We start from the raw sequence: 18,948 nt of genomic DNA, 5'->3' as shown, positions 1-18,948 counted from the left end.
GACCGTACGACGAGCGACGCCCCCCCCCCCCCCCCGTCCCGCCCCCCTTACTCTCCGCACGATCTGCTCTACAAGCTCGTGCTTGACTGCCGCTTTTGATCGGCATGGTTACAACCAACATCAATGATCTCAGTTGCTGGAAGAGCGACTGTTCCGCTGTCTAGATTGCACTGAGGGAGGAGTATTGCCGTGACCTGCCTAGGTCGCATGCAGACTGATGAAGTGTCAGAGACGCCTGCTGCCCCACCCTCGTCGACACCGTCTGACCTTGGTGAAGAACTGCGTCAATCAGCCGCTCTGCTCTGACTTTTACTGACCTTGGCGGCTTAAGTCGTCCTCGCCATCATGCGTCAGCCATTCCCACACTGATCAGCTTGCTCCTCAGTATGGCTCGGTTGCTGGTTGGAGACGCCATGGCAGAGGCTACGTCGTGACCCAGTGTTCCCAGGCATAAGCCATCACAACCCGTCCAGATGTGTCCTGCCTCATCCAACCTGGCCGGTGGAAGTGCTACCGACGCTGGTGCATGCCCTAACACCCCATCGTCGTTCTAGAACACCATTGCCACGTCCTGTGACAGCCTACACCAGTCGGCGCTTAGAGTGCGCTGTTTCTCCCTGACCAACAGGCAACGAGGCTAAAGGTCGGCAATGTGATCAGCGAGCAACCATGCAGACAGACGGTGTACGGCGAGCATGGCGCACTAATGTAGCGTGTGTAGAGCTCACCAAGCATGGGAACCATGGCCACTTCCCATCTGCCTCTCTCCCTGGACTGTGTCGCATGTGTCAATTGCGTTGTGAAAAACAATTCACGCGTTTGCGAAAACATACACAAACCAAAGAGACCCTCTCCCGGCAACTAGGCAGAGAACCGTAGCGAATAGCACGTCACTTCTCTCCCCAACGACTACAACGCGCAAGCATGTCTTCCAAGCACCACGTTATGACTTATGGCTTTGCCCATGTGGTGATCAACGCCAGCGACACGACTCCAATTCTCAACGGCCTCGCGCCGCAAAATTTGGACCTCGGCCTCCTGCTGGTGGCTGCTGCCACCGGCAAGGACTCTACCTCGCGGGCGCAGATGCTTTCCATTCTGGATGACAAGTGCCCCGACGCCAGCCTTGAGTCCATGCTTGTCGAGGCCAGCCGACGCGGCGCGGCGGATGAGGACGTCGTCATCAAGTCGACGCTCGGCCTGTTTTTTAAAGGCACGCCCAAGCCCGATTTCCAGGCCAACGTTCCGGGCGTTACGCTGATGCCCATGCCGGAGAGCGCGGACGCGGTCAACGAGTGGGCTGCCCAGGAGACAGATGGCATGGTGACATCGATTGTGAAGACGATCGATGACAACGTGGTTGCCATCCTCTCGGCGCTCAAGGCGCTCAAGGCCACCTGGCGCTACCCGTTTGATGCGTCCAAGACGGCCGAGGGCTCGTTCAAGGCCAGCAACGGAGCCATCCCGTGCCAGATGATGCACCACGTGTTCGGGGCAGGTCTGCCGGGCATCAAGGTCGCCAACAATGATGCATACCTAGGCATCTCGCTGCCGTACGGCAACACGGGCTCGTTCTCCGGCCTGTTCTTCTTGCCCAAGGTTGACGAGACGGCTATGGGGGCCAAGGCCCTAGCACAGATGATTGTGCTCGATGGTGTCGGCCAGGAGACGAGCGTGACTCCGGACGAGTTTCATCAGGGTATGTACAAGATCACGGCCTCCATCCCCAAGTTCAAGGTCTCCGCCTCGACCAATCTCATTCCCGCCCTCAATGAGGCTGGCGTCAACGACATCTTCTCGCTCACCTCTGCTGACTTTTCCACCCTCACTGATGACCAGATCAGTGTCACGGCCTTTACCCATGACGTCGTCATCGAGGTGGATGAGGCCGGCACCAAGGCCGGTGCCGCTACCACTGCCGTTCTCTCGCGCTGCATTCCCCAGAACATCGACTTTGTGGCCGATCGGCCGTTTGTTTTCGCTGTCTACGACAACATCACAAACGACATCATCTTTGCGACCACTGTGGAGACGGTGTAGATCGAGCTCTCTATTACAGTTCCCCCCCCCTTCTGTAGCGTACATCATACACACAGGCAGCCACAAGCGCATGGAGCAAGCTGTCTGGTCATACACTGTGCAGACTGACCAGCCAATCACCAACAGAGCTGCGGATCGCGATCATCAAGGTCATAATCCTCGGGAGAGACGAAAAAGTCACAGTAGGGGAGGTCAAGCGAGATGAACGGCGGCACGCGGCCGGCTCGCCGGGCGACCATCATTTCGAACGACGATCTCGAGATGGCCGACGAGAGGGTGCCCACAAAGGCGCTCGCCCGACTCAGAACCTCGACTGCCATCACTGCCTCATGGACTATGGTCCGGATTGTGGCGGTATCCAGGTTGTTCTTGGCCCGCTCCTCGATGAATGTTGCCGATGCATAGAGCTCAAACGAGGCTGGAAGCTGAGCAACAGGCAGACGTCCTGTCCGCGAGAGGCTGTGCGCTTCCAGCGCGGCCTCTGGCATTTTTCTCAGCTCAAAAGTGTCCGAAACAATGACAATGCCCGAGAAGGTGCCGCTAGGGTAGCGACCCACAAGCTTGTGGACGCGGTCGAGGTACATGTCGACAGCAAGGCAGACGCGCGAGTCAAAGCGCACTTCAGAGGCGGCATCGTCGTCGTTGCACGCGTCGCCGTGACGGATGTGGACGCCAATAAATGAGTCGCCGACACCGCTCTCGGCAAGAAAGGCATCGACGGCGTCTGTGATGTGGCCATCCGGCCGCCAAATCCAGAACATCATCATGCTACGCAGGTACAGCAGCCAGTGCGAGGACGAAGGCTCGTCACTGACATTCAGCTCGAGCCCATGCAGTATGCGAGGCAGACTCTGCGCCACAAGCATGTTGCTGAACACTGTGACAAACTGGTTCGATATGCAGGTGTCGGCGAGGAGCGGGCCGTGCGGGCCATCGGGCATTGGCCCGGTACCCGCAAACACACACCCCAGGCCAAGCTCGCACTCGGGCGTCCAGATCCAGCCATTGCGCGATTCCGCCAAAGGCAATCCACGCGCAGCGCTCTCCATCAAGCCGTTGATGTACCCACGGATGTCCGAGACCAAGCCCGATGACGCCGAGTACGCGACGGTGAGGGCGGGCCTTGGCTCACCGCACCCGGCGTGGGCTGCCTCTAAAGCGCTGATAACGCTACGAGCGCGATCGATGCGGTGGTTCACTACGGCCCACCTGCTCGCTCCCTTGTCCGGTAGCACAAGGAACTCCGTCGCCGGTACAAGCTGTGCCGGATAGTGAGCCGTGGCCTGGAACAGATCAATAGGGCAGTGCGCGTCGGAGATCACAGCGCGCAGCCGGCCGGCCATCGAGCTGCAGAGCCGAGCCACACGTGGCGATCGGGATCTCACCACCACTTGATCCATCTGTATCTCCATCATGACCATGACCACTCCTGCAGTAGCAAGAAGGGCCAGCAGCGCCAACCACCTCTGGCGTCGCATGCCCCACGGCCTGCTCAAACTGCCCCCAGGCCAGCCACTCTCTCCCTCCCACCCTGTTCTAGCACGGCCACCCACCCCCACAACCGAGGTATGAGCGAGACAGTCAGGTGTGGTTATCTGTGTGGCCGTGGGCGTGGGGTGTGGGGTGCTCGCAGTCGGCCAGTCGTAGCGTTGCAATTGTGTGGCACCTGCGTTGCGGGCCTCGCCATACCTTCCCAAGCAGGATGATGATGGAGATGGGGATGATGGAGATGGGGATGATGGAGATGGGGATGATGGAGATGGGGATGATGGAGATGGGGATGATGGAGATGGGGATGATGGAGATGGGGATGATGGGGATGATGATGGTGATGATGATGATGGGGATGATGATGATCTCATGCTTCTACTCTTGATGATGCTACTACTTCTGCCCCTGCCCATATGGCTGCTGATAACAATCATGGTCATGATTGGGCTTCATTGACTTGAGCGACTTGCCCAACCATGGAACCCGGCAGCCCGGCAGCCCCCTCCCCTCACCCCCCCCTCCACCCGCCACCCCACCCGCCACCCACACCCCTCCCACAGACCAACACACAATGGGGTGGCTGACGACACTTGCGGCGACCTTTGTGCTGGGCGCACTGACGGCGGTGGTGGGCCTCCTTGCCGCCCTCCGCTACCTGCTCACCACACCCATTGCCGGACCTGCTGCCGAGGCTCGACGGGCGGAACGGGTGGCTGCGTCCGACTGGTCGCCCGAGGGGCATCTGCGGTCTCTGGCCGGAGAGGCGGTGATCAAGGCGGCTGAGGATATGGTGTTTGAGGGTGCCATTGTGGCGGTGCCTGTCGGGGCGCCCAAGCTGGGCGGAGAGGCCGGCTCTGGCGCGACTGCTGGCTTCAAGCACGGCGTCCTGCACAACAACATGCTCGTCCTGTTTGCGTCGTCGGCCAAGACAGCACACCAAGACGTGATCCGGGTCGACGGCGCGCAGATTGTCATGCTCCCGGCCGATGCCACGTCGATCTCGCGTCAGCTCTCGCCCAAGTTCCCGCTGCGCCTCGTCCACCCAGATCGCCCGATCTGGGGCATGGACGAGGCTGTCGACCTGTACTTTGTCTCGGCTCGCGAGAAGGAAGCATGGATGCTGGCCCTGGAGCGGGCGGTTGCGCTCGGTGACAATGCGTGCTTGGCGCTCGATGCCATGTTCCGGACCAAGGCCAGAGACCACTTTGGCCCATGGGCTGCGCGCCTCGAGTCGACCGACGCTGTGCGCCCGGTTGCCTGGTTCAACGCGCTCGTGGGACGCATGTTCTGGACCGCACACTACAACGCCAAAATGGTGGCGTTTTTCAAGCGGCTCATCGAGAAGAAGATCGCCAAGGTCAAGCTGCCCAAGATGGTCGAGGCCATCCACGTCAAGCACTTTGAGATCGGGCCCAACGTGCCGCTGCTCCAGTGGGCCAAGCTGCTGGACGTCGGGCCCGACGGCCGCATCGAGGTCGAGGGCGCGTTTGAGTACCACGGTGGTGTCCACATCATTCTCGAGCCGGTCATCTCCGTCTTTACCGTTGAGATCCCAATCTGCATTTCGCTCCGCATCACGAGGTTTTCTGGCCATGTCCTTGTCCACATTGCGCCGCCGCCATCGCAGCGGATATGGCTCGGCTTTTACGAGCAGCCTGACATTGCCATGGAGGTCGACACCGTGCTCGGCACCGCGTACAACATCAACATCCCCGACATCACCGACATCATTGTCGACCGCATCAAGGCCGAACTCGTCGATGTCATTTGCCTGCCCGAAATGGACTGCATCCCGCTTCCTGGCGGCTACGACGAGCCGACGAGCCGAACAACGTGCTCCGCAACGCCGTCGGCGGCTTTGACTCGGACTCGTCGCGCGCCGTCCTCGATCTCATCCATGGCCGCGTCTCGGTGCCCACCGATGCCGGCGCGCCGTCGGCGGGTGCCCCGGTCTCGTCGCGCCTCCACACCTCACACGCCTCGGTCCTCGCAGCTCTTGGCGTCGACGTGGAGGTTGCACTCGTGTCCGCTCCCCAGTCGCCGGCCGCGCCCCCGTCGAGCACGCCGTCGCCGACAGCAAGCTCGGGCGATGCGCTTGGCGACTCGTTTGTTCTCGTCGATGGCGACGGCCAGGGCGACGCGAGCGCTGACGTCGACATCGCCGACACCGCGGCTGGTTCTGCACCCGCCGTCGAAGCATTTGACTTTTCCGCCATCCACGCCATGATGAAGGCGTCGGGTGGCGGGGCGGTCGAGTCTACCGAGGCCTCGACCGCTGCGCGACGGCCGGCGGCTGGTACCGTGACTCAGCGCAAGCCTGCAGCGCCGGTGACAGCGACAGCGGCGACCTATACGCCGGCACCGATTGATGCCGGCGCGTCGCTGGCATCTGCGGCGCCACCCAGCAGCGACGAGCCGTCGTCGCCGACGTCGATTTCGGGCCGGGCCGGGCTAATGGGTCGCAAGTTTGCGGCGAGTACCAAGTCGTTTGGCTCCAAGCTCAAAGGCCGCCTCAAGGCGTCGGCGGCGGCCGCCGCCGCCAAGCGCGATGCGCAGACGCCGTAGTGCCGTCCAAGTACGAGGTTTTAGAGTGGGTAAACTGGAATGCGCTACTGGATGGCACAGCACGAGTGCGATGACTGCTGTGACTCGCGGGCGCGAGCGTGGAGCCTGTTGAGCTGCCGCTCGAGCTCGGCGACGGTGGCCTCGGCCTCCTCAACCCGACTGCGCGTGCCATCGACTTTTGCCTCCAGCGCCTTGAGCATGGCGAGGTCATTGGCATTGGCACGGCGAACGTTAGTGTCGCCGTCGTTGCCCTCGTCTTCGTAACCCTCGTACGAGTAATCGTAAGAGTACATCGATGCATTGTCCGGGATCGGAGCGGCGGCTGTCTCAGCGACGATCGGCGCCGACTCGCCAGACTCGGCGGGCTCGAGGATAGCGTAATCGGGAGGGGGTGCGCGCGGCACAAAGACATTCTCGCCGCGCTTCTTGCGGGCTTCGATGGCATTGCGAATCTGGGAGACAACCAGCGGCTGGTTGATCGCCACAATGTTGGCCACCCACGACGGGATCATGCCCTTCGGGTCGAGCTGGACCACATACGTCACAATGCACTCACGATCTCCCTGCCCACACTCCTCCACATACAGGCCCGAGTTCTTGACGACACCGCGGACAAAGCCGGGCGCCGGCGGAAAGTCCGGATGCTCGATTGAGTTGGTCACCACCGCAAAGTCGCCCGATTTCATCCACACCTCGGAAGCAAACAGCATGAAATCACGGTTGGAGACGCCTGGAAAGCCCGACGAGTACGAGTTGTACTGGAACGCGTACTGGTCCATAAACTGCTCCGTCTGTGCCAGCAAACAGCACGAGCAGCATGTCGATAGGTGAGTCACTCACCCGCGCCTCCCTCTAGCCCGCATCCCCCGCCCACCCGCTCCCACTCAAGCCTCCAAACCTCTGCGTACATGGTAGGCATCGATCGCCATCTTGTCATACTCGGGCACGTTGGAGATCTCACGAATGTAGTCGAACGTGTACTGCGCCGAGGCCTTGATCACTCCTCGCCCTGTTCAACATCGCCATCACGTGAGTCTGGTACGCCTGTGCTCTGTAGTGGCTCCGGGCCTGCTCGATCTCACCTATACAACCGTTGTACCCTTCCCTCTCCTTCGTCCACCCGATCTCGTGCCGAAGTAACATCCGCGCCTCTCGATCTCCCGCCAGGATGTCAAAGCCCACATCTTGTCCTTGCCCGCGCGCCCACACCATTCCACGCCCCTCCAACCCCCACAGCCACACCGAGCTCCTACCCAATCCCACCCCACCCCACCACAACGTTGCGCCTCACCGTCGTCGACCTCTCCGTCACCATCACCACCTACCCTTCCAGAACTTGAGCGGGCAGTCCGGAATGTCCTTGACCCAGATCTACACCCCCCGACACACAAGCACACGCACAAATCGCCATCGCCCCCCACCCATCATCCACATCATCCATAAGTATCCTCCCTGCTGCAGCCTCCCCTCCCCCCCCCCCCCCCGCCGCGCGCCATGCTGCTGCTGGCCTGCCCTGGTGCGGCCCCCGTCGTACCTCCACGTTCTGCTTCATTTTCTTAAACGTCCACCCGTCGACCTCGGTCCCGTTGACAGCCTCGGCCAGGCCCATGACCCACTCTGTACGGGAATCACGACAGAGTGCCTTGAGCTCGTCCACACCTCCCTCCACGCTCACTGGTTCCATTCTGCCGTCTGACTCGCTCCCTTGCTACTCGCCGCAAGTCAGGTGGCTGCCGTCGAGCCGGAAACGGGCGCCGCCTGCCACTTGCCGCGAACTGAGGTAACTCGCGCAGCTCGCAGCGACGAGGGAGGGAGCAAACTTGAGTTCATTGCGCCGCGTGGCGGCTAGAATGGACGCAGTGTGGCTACTAATTACTGGCGCTCAGCCGATGAGCGCAAGGATGTGCTCGGGCGAGGTTGCGAGAGCTTGGAGGAGGGCTGGGCGAGCAAGGGCGTGGCTGTCGGCGATGACCGACGGCGGCGGGATGTTGGCCCAAAAGTCGCAAAGTTGACCACGGTAGTTGTGGTCGAGCGATGACGCCTCGTCAATGATGTACAGTGGGCGCGCTGTGGTGTTGTAGGCTGGCCAGTCGACAAGTGACGATGGGAGCTCGGCGTGCGCAAAGCCAGTCCAGATGTGGCGCATGGCGAGCGAGACGTTCCGGTCCGACGGCGACCACGTGCACGGGACCGGCGGAATGAGCGGCGGGTTGCCAAACACCAGCGGAATCTCGGCAAAGTGGTACGCTCCGAGGTACTTGTGCAGGTCCGGCGGGAAAATGTCGCAGTCAGGCACATACGCAAACTTGTAGAGGAAGGCATCCGCGCCGCCGTCGGCGAGGATGGAAGACGTCACCCGCGTCGGGCAGACAAAGATGTAGTCCGAAAGTATCTGTGCCCAAGCTGAAGCCGGTGGAACGAGCGAGTATTGCGAGAGCGGGTAGTGTGCCAGGATCTGGTCCACGTCCTTGGGCCAGAGCGCGGCGACGAGCTTGGCGAGCGTGGCGCTAGTCATTTCGCGCATTGCTGTCACCCGCATGACAAACAGCGTGCACGACTGTGCATTGGTGCCAGTGATAACCGGCACGTCTGGCTCGACATGCTTGCTCAGCAGCATGTTCGGCGGTGCGACAACAATCTTGCCGTCGAGGACCGGCGAGTACGATGCGCCGTCGGCGGTGCCGAGCGGCGCGAGCGGGAGTGCGTGCAGGACGGCGTCGGTCGACACGTTGCGCATGCATGCCAGCTGCTGAGCCGGATTGCCGGGCGGGCAGTTCACAGCGGTGGCAAACGACGCGCCCTGCACCAGCGCCGCCTGCAGCGGCACAACCGTGTTGCAGTCCGGCGACTCCATGATGACCTGCGAGAAGAGCCCGGCCTCGGACGAGGCGTGCCAAGCAAGATGGTAGCAGACTGAAATGGCGCCGGCCGACTCGCCAAAGAGCGTGATAAGCTTCGGGTCGCCGCCAAAGCCGGCAATGTTTGCCGCCGTCCACTGCATGGCCAGCGTCTGGTCCTCGAGGCCGTAGTTACCGACGGATCCGGCCTCGGCGAGCGCAGCATGCGTGGCAAGGAAGCCAAAGGGGCCGAGGCGGTAGTTCATGGTCACCACGATGACGTCCGAGAGGGTGAGGTTGAGGCCAGTGTAGAAGCCGTCAAGAGTCCAGGACGAGCCCGAGACGAACGAGCCGCCGTAGATAAACTCCATGACTGGCGTGGTGGGACCACCACTCAGAGCCGTTTCTGGCACAAAGACATTGAGATAGAGACAGTCCTCCGACTGTTGATCGGGCGGTACGACTGAGGAGAGCTGCATGCACGACGGTCCAAAGTAGGTGGCATTGATGATGGTGTGTCTGACAGAGCCGGGCAGCGGCTGCGGCGACTTCCACCTCCGCTCACCGGTAGGTGGCAGGGCAAACGGGACTCCAAGGTAGACTGCTGCAGCGGTACCACTCTCTTTGTGCACATATCGTGCTCCAAACAGCACGCCCGAATCAGTTGGCACTCCAGGTGGCGGGTTGACCTCGTCCACCTCCCAGCCAGGTGCCACCAACGCCGACTTGCTCACCACCGGCTCCGCCACCAGCACCACAGCCAAGACTCCCACAATTGCCACCAGGCTCATCACACGGTCCATAGTCATGATCAAATGGTCTTGTGTATTTGGCTGAGTTGAGTGTGTCTCACTTTTCCCCCTCTCCCTCTACCTGGCTAAGCAACAGCAGGTCGCGCTCGCTGCCGCCAATCGGCGTGTCGCATGACAGGCGCACACGCGGGTGATGACGCACGTGACAGCCGATGCGGTAGTTTTGGGGAGGAGATGGGTATGTTTGGTTTACTGCGGCGCGGGAGGTTGCGATGCTGGCGGCGCGGTGGTGGTCGACGGTCCGGGAGTCGATGTTGTTGTTGCTGCTGCTGCTGATGATGATGATGGTGGTGGTGGCGGTGGTGACGATGTCGAGGGAGGAGGTGGAGCCGAGGAAGTAGCAGTAGTTGTGGTCGTGGTAGTCGGCGTCGTGGCCGCAGCCGCAGTCGTGCTGGCGGCGGGCTGTATCGGGCGGAGGATGTCAACGCCAAAGACGGCGGGATCGAGGTCGGCGACGGCCTCTGGCGGGAACTGCGAAAAGGCGCGGCGTTTGGGCTCGGTGAGGACAAGCTTGCCCGGGCGCTGAAAGGCGCAGACCATGTAAATGGAGGCGGCTTCGATCTCCTGTGGCGAGAGGAGGAGCTGGCCATTGTGGCCGACGAGGCGGAGGCGGCGGAGCAGGTTGCTAAAGTGCGGCGACTCGCGGTTCTGGGCGTAAAAGTCCATAAAACCGGCCTTGAAGGAAAAGGCGAGGCCATGAGCCTTGGCAATGGCAACCAGGACGTTAAAGTCGACCACAAACTCGGGGCAGTCGACGACGTCGGAGAGGGTAAAGTGGTACTCGGCGCCAAAGGGCGGAACAGTGCCGGCCATCAAGGCATCGGCGACATCTGGTTTGAAGCGGACCGAGTAGATCGAGTTACCGAAGCCGGTGGCGCCCGGCGAGACGCCGCGAACCCTGGCTAGCCGGGCGGCGAGGACAGTGGCGTCGACAATGGTGGAGATAAAGTATCCGCCAGGCTTGAGCTTGGCGGCGATGTTGTCCATGAACACATGCGCGGCGCGCTCGGAACGGAACGAGTAGTGCAGCGCAAACTGGCACGAGGCCAGATCAAAGGCAAACGGTGCATAGTCGGGCGGGTACCGCATGTCGGCGGCAAGAGCTGGCGGGCGGGCATCGTTGGCGACCTTGACCAGATGGGCGCGGGTGGTCCGATGCCAGAGCGGGACGGCGGCACAGTCCGCCACAAACAGTCGAGCGCCAAAGGCCCGCGGCTCGCGCGACTTGGAGTACCGCCGTGCAGCCTCGTGGATGGATGCGGCCGAGATGTCGACAGCGGTCCAGGAAGCCACTCCGGCGAGCTCAAACTTGTGCAGATCACCACCCTTGCCAGCCGCCACATCGAGGACGTGGAAGCCTGGCCAGCGCAGAAAGGTAGCGATGAGAACTGACTTTGTCCAGTTGTTGAACTGCCGCAGTTTGAGAATCTGTGACGATGCCCGATCCCGCAGCGTCTCTCTCGCCTGGGCGTCGTAGTGCGAGGCCACCACAGTCGCCGCCAGTCCACGGGCCTTCTTCCCGCCCGGTCCCTGTCCACCACCTCTGGCCCCGTCCTCCCGCCTCCGCTTCCGTGACTCGTCCATCCCCTTCCGTCTGCTGTGCTGTCCGAGTCGAGTGTGTCAGTGTGCGCGTGTGCTTGGTCTTGCTGACCGCCGGGCGGGGGCGGCAGCCGGTGGCGGGCAAGCGCCTCGGCCGCAGCCGCCGGGCGCCAAGCAAAGCGCACTCAGACGTTAGCCACAGAAAGTCATCTAAACAACTGCGCATCACAACATGTGGAAGCACACGCATTCTGATCATGATCTGGAGGAGAGGCAAAGGAGAGCGATGAGAAGAGAAGCGCCAGCCTCCACTTGCGATGGAGATGTAGAAGGGGGGGATCAGCTCTCGTTGTACTACACAGTGTGTGGTACACTTTCTCTGCTTCTCTCCGTCCAAGTCATTGATCGCCCGTGTAGCCCTCTCCGGCCGGAATCGCCTGTGCTCGGATCTGTGCTGTACCCCTTTCCCGCCTCTCTTTCTTCCCGCCTCGTCACAGACTCAGTCCCGCCCGACTCGGGCGCGCCATCCCTGCAGCGGACAGTGGCGGTGGTACGGACCCACTTGACCCGAACTCGCTCTATACTCACTTGCTCCAACTCCAATGCTCTACTGGTTGGGGCTGTCGGTGACGGCTGCAGCTGTCGTTGTTCTCGTCATCCTCTCGACAGTTCCCGGCCCGGCCAGTCTGGCTGCTGCTGCTGGTCCCACGTACTCGATCCCGCTCGCTCAGGCGGCAGCTAATCTGGTTCTGGTCCACACGGCCCTTGCTGGCTTTGTCTATCGCGACACGCATGCGCTTCAACGCCGCCTTCCGCTCTCGCATCAGCTGACGATGGCCGCTTTCGAGACGGTCCTTGTCGTCATGGCAGTCGCCGCTGCCCTCGCCCCGGTCGTTCCGCCACTTGGGCCGCTCTTGATGCCTCATTGCTCAGCCTTCCCGCTGCCTCCGATTGCTGTCGACTCGGTCACTCTTACTGGCCTGGCGGTGGTCGGCCTTGGAAGCCTACTGCTTCGCAAGGCGGCGGCGGCTACGATGAACTGGTCGCTGGCGGCGGCAGCAACGGCGGCGGCGGCCGGACGCGAGCGCCCGTGGCGGATGCCGTACGCCACGCCGTTCTCCATCATCCGGCATCCAGTCCGGCTGGCACATGCAGGCGTCGGCGCTGTGGCGCTTGTGGCCCTCAACCAGGGCGTGTGTCCGGTGATGCTGTACACGGCGCTGGCGCTACTCCTGGGCTCGCAGCTAGTGGTCGGTGTCGCCGCCGACGAGGCTGCGTTTACCAGCGGCCCGCCGCGGCTGGCAGCCATGTACAGGGCATACGAGCTCCGGGTCCCGCATCGAGTCATTCCATGGTTGATCTAAGCCTCTGAACATGACCTGGTTCACGTGCTGGCGTTGGGCTGGACGCAGGCGTCGTCGGGCACGATGGCGGTGGACGCGTCGGTAGGGGCCGAGAAGGTGGAGTCGGGTCCGTCGCCAAACAGCACCGTCTCTTCGGCGAGAGCCACGTTGTAGACGCCCCAGCCCCCGGGAGTGACCAGCCACGAGAGCAAGGTGTGGATGGCATCGTCGTGGCCGCGGAGCATGTACAACGCCGAGGTCGGGCGAGTCTCGATGACAAGCATCACCGAGCGGACGGCGGCACGGACCGGCTGCGGGAGCCACAAGAACCACTCGGGCCGCCAGCCGGTGGTCAGGGTCTGGATGGCGATGTACCAGTCAAGGATGGCGGCCGCGGTCGACGCGCTCTTCTTGCGGGCAATCGACCGGGCGGGACTGAGCCGAGCGGGGACAGAGCGGATGTGGTGCTCGTGGAGCAGCAGCTTGACCATATCGGCCCGATCGTCCTTGCAGGCGATGTAGAGAGCGGTCTGGCCGTCGAGCGTGGTGGCGTCGAGGGCGGCGCCTGCGGCTACGAGCATGCCAACCAGTTCGAGGTGACCTTCCTGGGCGGCAATGAGCAGCGGGTTGAAGCCCTGCCGCTGGGCGAGCTCGACGTCGATGTCCGGGTGTGTGAGCAGGAAGCCGGCCTCAGCGACCCGGCCCTTCTTGCAGGCGATGTACAACGGCGACTGTCCGTTGGAGGTGAGGATGTTCGGCGAGACGCCGGCGGCCTCGACCAGGAACTTGACAACGTCCAATTGGCCCTCGTACGCCGCCACATGTAGGGCCGAGTAGCCCGAGCGCTCACGGAGGTCAAGTAGGGCGCCGCGCGAGACGACAAATCGCAGGACGTCAAGCCGGCCGTAAAAGGCGGCGAGGTATGCCGGTGTTTGTCCTTGCTGTGCGAGGGCGTCGACCGAGATGCCTGCCTCGTCGACGAGGTAACGCACCACGGCGAGGTGGCCCTCCTGAGCTGCGATGTGGATGGCAATGAAGCCCTTGTCAGTGGCAATGGTCAGGTCGGCGTCGGTGTGCTCAACGAGGTAGCGCACCACCAGCAGCTTGCCCTTTTTGGCGGCGAGGTAGACCGGAGTTGAGCCAAACGACGACTGGACGTTGACGTTGAGGAGCTCCGGCACGCGATCGAGGAGGTAGCGGAGGACGTGGAGCTGACCCTGCTGGGCGGCGACATGGAGGGCGGTGAACCCGTTCTTCTCGCCGACAGCAATGTCCAGCACGGCTGGGCCCACGGCGTCCATAAGGAACTTGACGATGGTCAGGTGGCCCTTCATGGCGGCGATGTAGATGAGGGTCTGGCCCTCGATGGCGCGGACGGCAACGTTGGCGCCAGCGTCTGCAATGAGATAGCGGACGATGCGAAAGTGACCTTCCTGAGCGGCAAAGAGGAGGGCAGTGAAGCCCTTCTTGGTCGTCCGCTCCACATCGGCGCCGGCGTGGGCGACCAGGTAGCGGACGACGTCGAAGCGGCCGTAGTAGGCGGCGAGGCAGAGCGGGGTGAAGCCGAACGAGTCACCACGATCGACATCAACCGCTTCGGTATGGCTCGGCAAGTCCTCGCATATTTGCTTCAGCAGCTCCAGATGGCCGTGCTCGCACACACAGTGCACGCCCGATGCCTTCCATGTCCGCTGCTTCACCGCCGGTCGCCAGGCGAGTGCCACCAGCGCGTTGACGTCAAAGCCCACCTCTGCTGTAGCCAGCATCCGCTGGGCGCCTTCAGTGTCACCGGTGTCACATGCTCGTACAAACCGGGCGGCTATGGTTTGCATGGTCGGGGTGTGTATGGCGACAGGTGGCGGTGAGTCAGGGTGACGACGGTCGCTGGATCGGTGTTCGGCGGCCGGGGAGGGGGGGGACGGGAGCACGATGCGGATTCGGTGGCAAAGGGAGAGGAAGGGAGGTTTACGCCTCGCCATCGCGCTGCTGGAGGTATGTGCGATGGTGGCGGCGGCAGAATATGTGACTGTCTTCGATCTTGGTGCCCGATGGCTTGAGGGTGGCACCACAAGTCGAGCAGACGCAGCACATCTTGTGAAGGGTGTACTCGTCCTTGGCGAGCTTGATCGTGGGGTCATTGGCGTAGATGCCCTTTGAGCATGCGGCGCAGACCGAGGGGTCTGCCTTGTTGGGCTCGAGCGCGATGCGGTCGCCGTTGGCAGCGGCGCTTGCGACGGCCTTGCGGGCGGCAATCTCGGCTTCAGCCTCGGCGCGGGCGGCGGCGATCCGGGCTTCACGCTCGTCGTCGACCGAGGAAGCGGTCTCGGGAGCGGACTCTGCGTTGTCGGTGGGTGCGGTAGCGGCGGCGGTGGTGGGCTCGGTAGCATCCTGCTGCTTACGCTTCTCTTCAGCCTGTTTGCGGAACAGCTCACGACGCTGTTGGAGCCGCTTCAGGGCCGGGTTGGTGCTAAACGCGGAGGCGCCCTGGCGCCACTTGCGGGTCTTGGGTGCGTCGTCTGTGGTGGCGGGGGAGTCAAGGGCAGGCGCTTTGGTGCCGGCGTTGGTAGGCGTTGCGGAGCCGAGTACGTCGGTAGCATCGGCTGTCTCAGCCTCGGCCTCGGCCTCGGCCTCAGCCTCCTTCTCAAGGAAGCGGACTCGCTGCTTGAGGTCGAGCAGAAGGTCCATCAGCTCCTCAACGGGCTCGCCGGCGGTCTTGGCGGCATCAACACGGGCCTTGGTCTCTTCGAGCTCGACCAGCGCCTCGGGCAGCGATGTCGGGAGTTCGATCTCCTCGTCATACTCATAAGTCGACTCGTACTCGCTCTCTGTGTCGTCGTCGGAGCAAGTGTACGACTCACCGCGGACGTACTCGTGAATGCTGGGCGGCGTGAGCGACCAGCGGATCGAGGTAGAGCGATTGCGAGTCGGCGTCGCCGCGTCGGCCGATGCCTTGTCGGCGACTGCTGTAGCGCTGGGCGAGGCCTCGGGTTCTTGGTCAACCGCAGCGTCACTATCGGCGTCGCCGGCGACATCTGCTGTCGGCGCAGCCTCGGCTTTGGCTGCCTCTGCTGCCTGCGCCTCGCGCATCTTGCGCGCGGCCTCTTGGCGCTGCTTGAGACGCTGGAGAGCGGGATTGGACCCGAACGCACCCGACCCGCGTTTCCACTTGCGGGTCTTGGGCGCATCTGCTGTGGTGTCTGGTTGAGGGTCCGGGATGGCGGGATCGGTGGGGTCTGGGGTGGCGGTAGGAGCGGGCTCTGCGATGGCCGGCTCGACAACGTCCGGGGTGGCGGTAGGAGCGGGCTCTGCGATAGCCGGCTCGACAACGTCCGGGGTGGCGGTAGGAGCGGGCTCTGCGATAGCCGGCTCGACAACGTCCGGGGTGGCGGTGGGAGCGGGCACTGCGATGGCCGGCTCAGGGTCCGAGACATGGTTGGCGCAGCGCACCGCGTTGCCGACCAGATGCGCAACAGCCTTCTTGAGCTTGGTGCCGCACCCATCGGCACTGCACACAAAGCAGGTCTTGTGGAAGAGCCTGCCTTTGAACTTGATCTTCTTGTCGTCGCTTGTCACCTCCTTGGCGCAGGCGGTACAGGTGCCGAGAACGGCGGCAGCCCCATTGCCAGCACTTGCGCCAGCGTCCTTGTGCTTGGCACAGCGCACCGCGTTGCCAACCAGATGTGCAACAGCCTTCTTGAGCTTGGTACCGCACCCATCGGCACTGCACACAAAGCAGGTCTTGTGGAAGAGCCTGCCTTTGAACTTGATCTTCTTGTCGTCGCTTGTCACCTCCTTGGCGCAGGCGGTACAGGTGCCGAGAACGGCGGCAGCCCCATTGCCAGCACTTGCGCCAGCGTCCTTGTGCTTGGCACAGCGCACCGCGTAGCCAACCAGATGTGCAACAGCCTTCTTGAGCTTGGTACCGCACCCATCGGCACTGCACACAAAGCAGGTCTTGTGAAAGAGCCTGCCTTTGAACTTGATCTTCTTGTCGTCGCTTGTCACCTCCTTGGCGCAGGCGGTACAGGTGCCGAGAACGGCGGCAGCCCCATTGCCAGCACTTGCGCCAGCGTCCTTGTGCTTGGCACAGCGCACCGCGTTGCCAACCAGATGTGCAACAGCCTTCTTGAGCTTGGTACCGCACCCATCGGCACTGCACACAAAGCAGGTCTTGTGGAAGAGCCTGCCTTTGAACTTGATCTTCTTGTCGTCGCTTGTCACCTCCTTGGCGCAGGCGGTGCAGGTGCCGAGAACGGCGGCAGTAGTTGCCGGCTCAGCCACCCGCTCGACTACAGCCTCGGCCACCCGCTCGACCACGGGTTCAGGCTTGGGGTCGGGCTTGGCTTGGCTGCGATCAGTCTTGAGTGCGGCGCGATAGTCGCGCCCGCACAGAATCACGCCGCTGTGGACACGAGCCATAGCAGCGCTCAGGGCCTTGCCACAGCCCGCACAAGCCAGGCACGCCTTGTGATACAAGCCGTCCTCAAAGGTAATCTGTGAGTCGGTGGTGACAATGGTGGCGTTGCAGGCCGGACAAGTGCCGACCTCGACTTCAGTCGGCGCAGGGGGCTCGGGCTCGGGTTCGGGTTCGGGCTCGGGCTCGGGCTCGGGCTCGGGCTCGGGCTCAGACTTGGGCTTGGCAGGAGGCGCGGGCTTGGGATCAGTAGCAACAGCAGGCGCCGGCTGCGACGCTGATTCGGACTCAGCCTTCAGCGCCGAGCGGTAGTCGCGACTGCAGAGCAGCGCGCCGGCTGGAGAGAGGCGAGCTGAGATCTGAGTAAGTGCCCGTGAGCACTTTGCGCACACCATGCATGCCTTGTGGAACTCGCGGCCCTCGATGGTGGCTTTGGCGTCGAGAACGTAGATCTTGCGCGAGCACGCCGGACAGACATCGGCGCGGGTAGTCGACTCGGCTACCGGCTCGGGCTTGGCCACCCGACTTGGCTGGGCCATGGCCTGGCGATGGTGCCGCCCACAGAGGTCGCGTCCGTCGAGCACGTACGCAGTGAGGTTGGTGAGCTTGATGCGGCACTCGGCGCACTCTCGCTTGGGCTCCGGCGTGACGGGCGTAAGTGCTGGCGCGGGTGCTGGTGCAGGTATGGGTGCAACTGCGGGAGCAGGAGTCGCGCTAGCTGCCGGCGCAGCCTTGTTCTCGCGCTCACGGGCGCGCAGGTGGCGGGCACAGACAATGGTGTCCGAGGCAGCGTGGACCTTGTACGTGCGCTCGTCGAGCATCTTGTTGCAGTCGGCGCACTTGAAGCACGGCTTGTGGTAGAGGCGCGGTGGATGCTTGAGATTCACCTTTTTGTCCATCTTGAACACCTTTTTGCCGCAAGCGATACATGCGTCCGCGGCTTTTGCCCGTGGCGCGAGCGCCGCTCCACGCGGACCGCCCTTCCTGACAACGACCTTGGAAGCTGCCGATGGAGCCGGCGTCTTGGCAGCCGATGGCGGTGCATACGCGCTCGGCGGCAGCGGGTTGACCGGCGTCGGGTTTCCTGGGTTGGCCTTGAAGAAGCGAAAGGCCATGGCGAGGTACAGCATGATGCACTTGGAGTCCTGGCACACGTACACATCCTCGGCATCCATCATAGCCTCGACACCGATCTGCTCGCCAGTCTTGAACGCCAGATCAATGCGACGAAGGCAGGCAGCATCTGACGACGAGTCCAGCTCCGCCACCGTGTTCCAAGGGAGCAAGTCAGGCCGATGGTAAGCAAACAGCGCCAGGAAGCCCTTACCGTCTTTCCAGCACCTACCCCCCTCCACCCACGCGCCAAAGCACCGAGTCGGCCAGTCACCACACCCATACGAAAGCGCACGCACACATAAATACATGCACACGCACACATCCACACAATCACACAACCACACACACGTACAAGAACCCATATGAATGAGTTTCCCTCACATGCCCCCCCTCCACCCACCCCCATGCCCCCACCCCCCCTCCCCTTTCCCCATACTCCCACTCCCCAAGAAACCCATGGGATCACCCCTTTAGATTGCCCGGGTGCTGCCGGAGACTGGGTGCCGACCACATGCTAGCTGCCCGGTATAACGTACACGAGGCCTCTGTGATGCATGAACGCATGATGCGGCCACCTAGAAGCTCTGGAAGGGGAGGACTCGGACCGGATGCGGATATGACGCTGCCGCAATGATTCCCGAGGGCGTCCTCGGTGAGCGAGAGAGAACACACCCGTGAACGGAAACGACAAGTACCTGGAGTCTTATGCGAAACAGGATCTCACAACGAAGATAGTTGTGATCTTATGATATGACGTGACGGGCTCTGATAGTGAAAGATGACAACTGCAG

The 18,948-nt window shown here is 62.6% G+C and overlaps 7 protein-coding genes across 7 annotated transcripts; 3 read left to right on the top strand and 4 right to left on the bottom strand.

Annotated features, from left to right (window-relative positions):
* Positions 1-924: 924 nt before the first annotated feature.
* On the top strand, positions 925-2,040 carry AMSG_08088 (serpin-5A; the record flags this gene model as incomplete). The annotated part of the gene is made up of 1 exon (XM_013899861.1): positions 925-2,040. The coding sequence occupies one exon, from the start codon at positions 925-927 to the stop codon at positions 2,038-2,040; it is 1,116 nt and encodes a 371-aa protein (XP_013755315.1).
* Positions 2,041-2,042: 2 nt separating this feature from the next.
* Positions 2,043-3,383, bottom strand: AMSG_08087 (uncharacterized protein; the record flags this gene model as incomplete). Its single annotated transcript, XM_013899860.1, has 2 exons — positions 2,043-3,162; positions 3,250-3,383. 2 exons carry the CDS (start codon positions 3,381-3,383, stop codon positions 2,157-2,159), a joined length of 1,140 nt encoding a protein of 379 aa, XP_013755314.1. The 3' UTR covers positions 2,043-2,156.
* Positions 3,384-4,102: 719 nt separating this feature from the next.
* Positions 4,103-6,096, top strand: AMSG_08086 (uncharacterized protein; the record flags this gene model as incomplete). Its single annotated transcript, XM_013899859.1, has 2 exons — positions 4,103-5,293; positions 5,356-6,096. The coding sequence occupies 2 exons, from the start codon at positions 4,103-4,105 to the stop codon at positions 6,094-6,096; spliced, it is 1,932 nt and encodes a 643-aa protein (XP_013755313.1).
* A 6-nt stretch (positions 6,097-6,102) lies between these two features.
* On the bottom strand, positions 6,103-7,811 carry AMSG_08085 (uncharacterized protein). Its single transcript, XM_013899858.1, has 4 exons — positions 7,631-7,811; positions 7,422-7,467; positions 7,005-7,105; positions 6,103-6,887 (listed from the first exon to the last, which is right to left on the bottom strand). The coding sequence occupies exons 1-4, from the start codon at positions 7,778-7,780 to the stop codon at positions 6,141-6,143; spliced, it is 1,044 nt and encodes a 347-aa protein (XP_013755312.1). The 5' UTR covers positions 7,781-7,811; the 3' UTR covers positions 6,103-6,140.
* Positions 7,812-7,978: 167 nt separating this feature from the next.
* AMSG_08084 (carboxylesterase type B) lies at positions 7,979-11,329 on the bottom strand (the record flags this gene model as incomplete). The annotated part of the gene is made up of 2 exons (XM_013899857.1): positions 7,979-9,673; positions 10,172-11,329. The coding sequence occupies 2 exons, from the start codon at positions 11,327-11,329 to the stop codon at positions 7,979-7,981; spliced, it is 2,853 nt and encodes a 950-aa protein (XP_013755311.1).
* Positions 11,330-11,886: 557 nt separating this feature from the next.
* Positions 11,887-12,643, top strand: AMSG_08083 (uncharacterized protein; the record flags this gene model as incomplete). Its single annotated transcript, XM_013899856.1, has 2 exons — positions 11,887-12,560; positions 12,610-12,643. The coding sequence occupies 2 exons, from the start codon at positions 11,887-11,889 to the stop codon at positions 12,641-12,643; spliced, it is 708 nt and encodes a 235-aa protein (XP_013755310.1).
* Positions 12,586-18,519, bottom strand: AMSG_12132 (uncharacterized protein; the record flags this gene model as incomplete). Its single annotated transcript, XM_013899921.1, has 3 exons — positions 12,586-14,404; positions 14,694-18,371; positions 18,510-18,519. 3 exons carry the CDS (start codon positions 18,517-18,519, stop codon positions 12,669-12,671), a joined length of 5,424 nt encoding a protein of 1,807 aa, XP_013755375.1. The 3' UTR covers positions 12,586-12,668.
* Between the last annotated feature and the right edge of the window lie 429 nt (positions 18,520-18,948).

Source organism: Thecamonas trahens, assembly GCF_000142905.1.
Source record: "Thecamonas trahens ATCC 50062 unplaced genomic scaffold supercont1.41, whole genome shotgun sequence".
In the NCBI taxonomy this organism is placed as follows: domain Eukaryota; order Apusomonadida; family Apusomonadidae; genus Thecamonas; species Thecamonas trahens.
The sequence above is the reverse complement of the archived record's forward strand: the minus strand, read 5'-3'. Positions and strand labels throughout refer to the sequence as shown.

What these genes read in the sequence shown, in the direction of transcription:
- AMSG_08085 (XM_013899858.1), bottom strand. Translation starts at nt 7,780, where the DNA reads ATGGAACCAGTGAGCGTGGAGGGAGGTGTGGACGAGCTCAAGGCACTC. An exon ending in AAATGAAGCAGAACGTGGAG is followed by an intron (nt 7,468 to 7,630) that starts GTACGACGGGGG and finishes CGGGGGGTGTAG; the next exon opens with ATCTGGGTCAAGGACATTCC. An exon ending in CCCGCTCAAGTTCTGGAAGG is followed by an intron (nt 7,106 to 7,421) that starts GTAGGTGGTGAT and finishes GATGTTGAACAG; the next exon opens with GGCGAGGAGTGATCAAGGCC.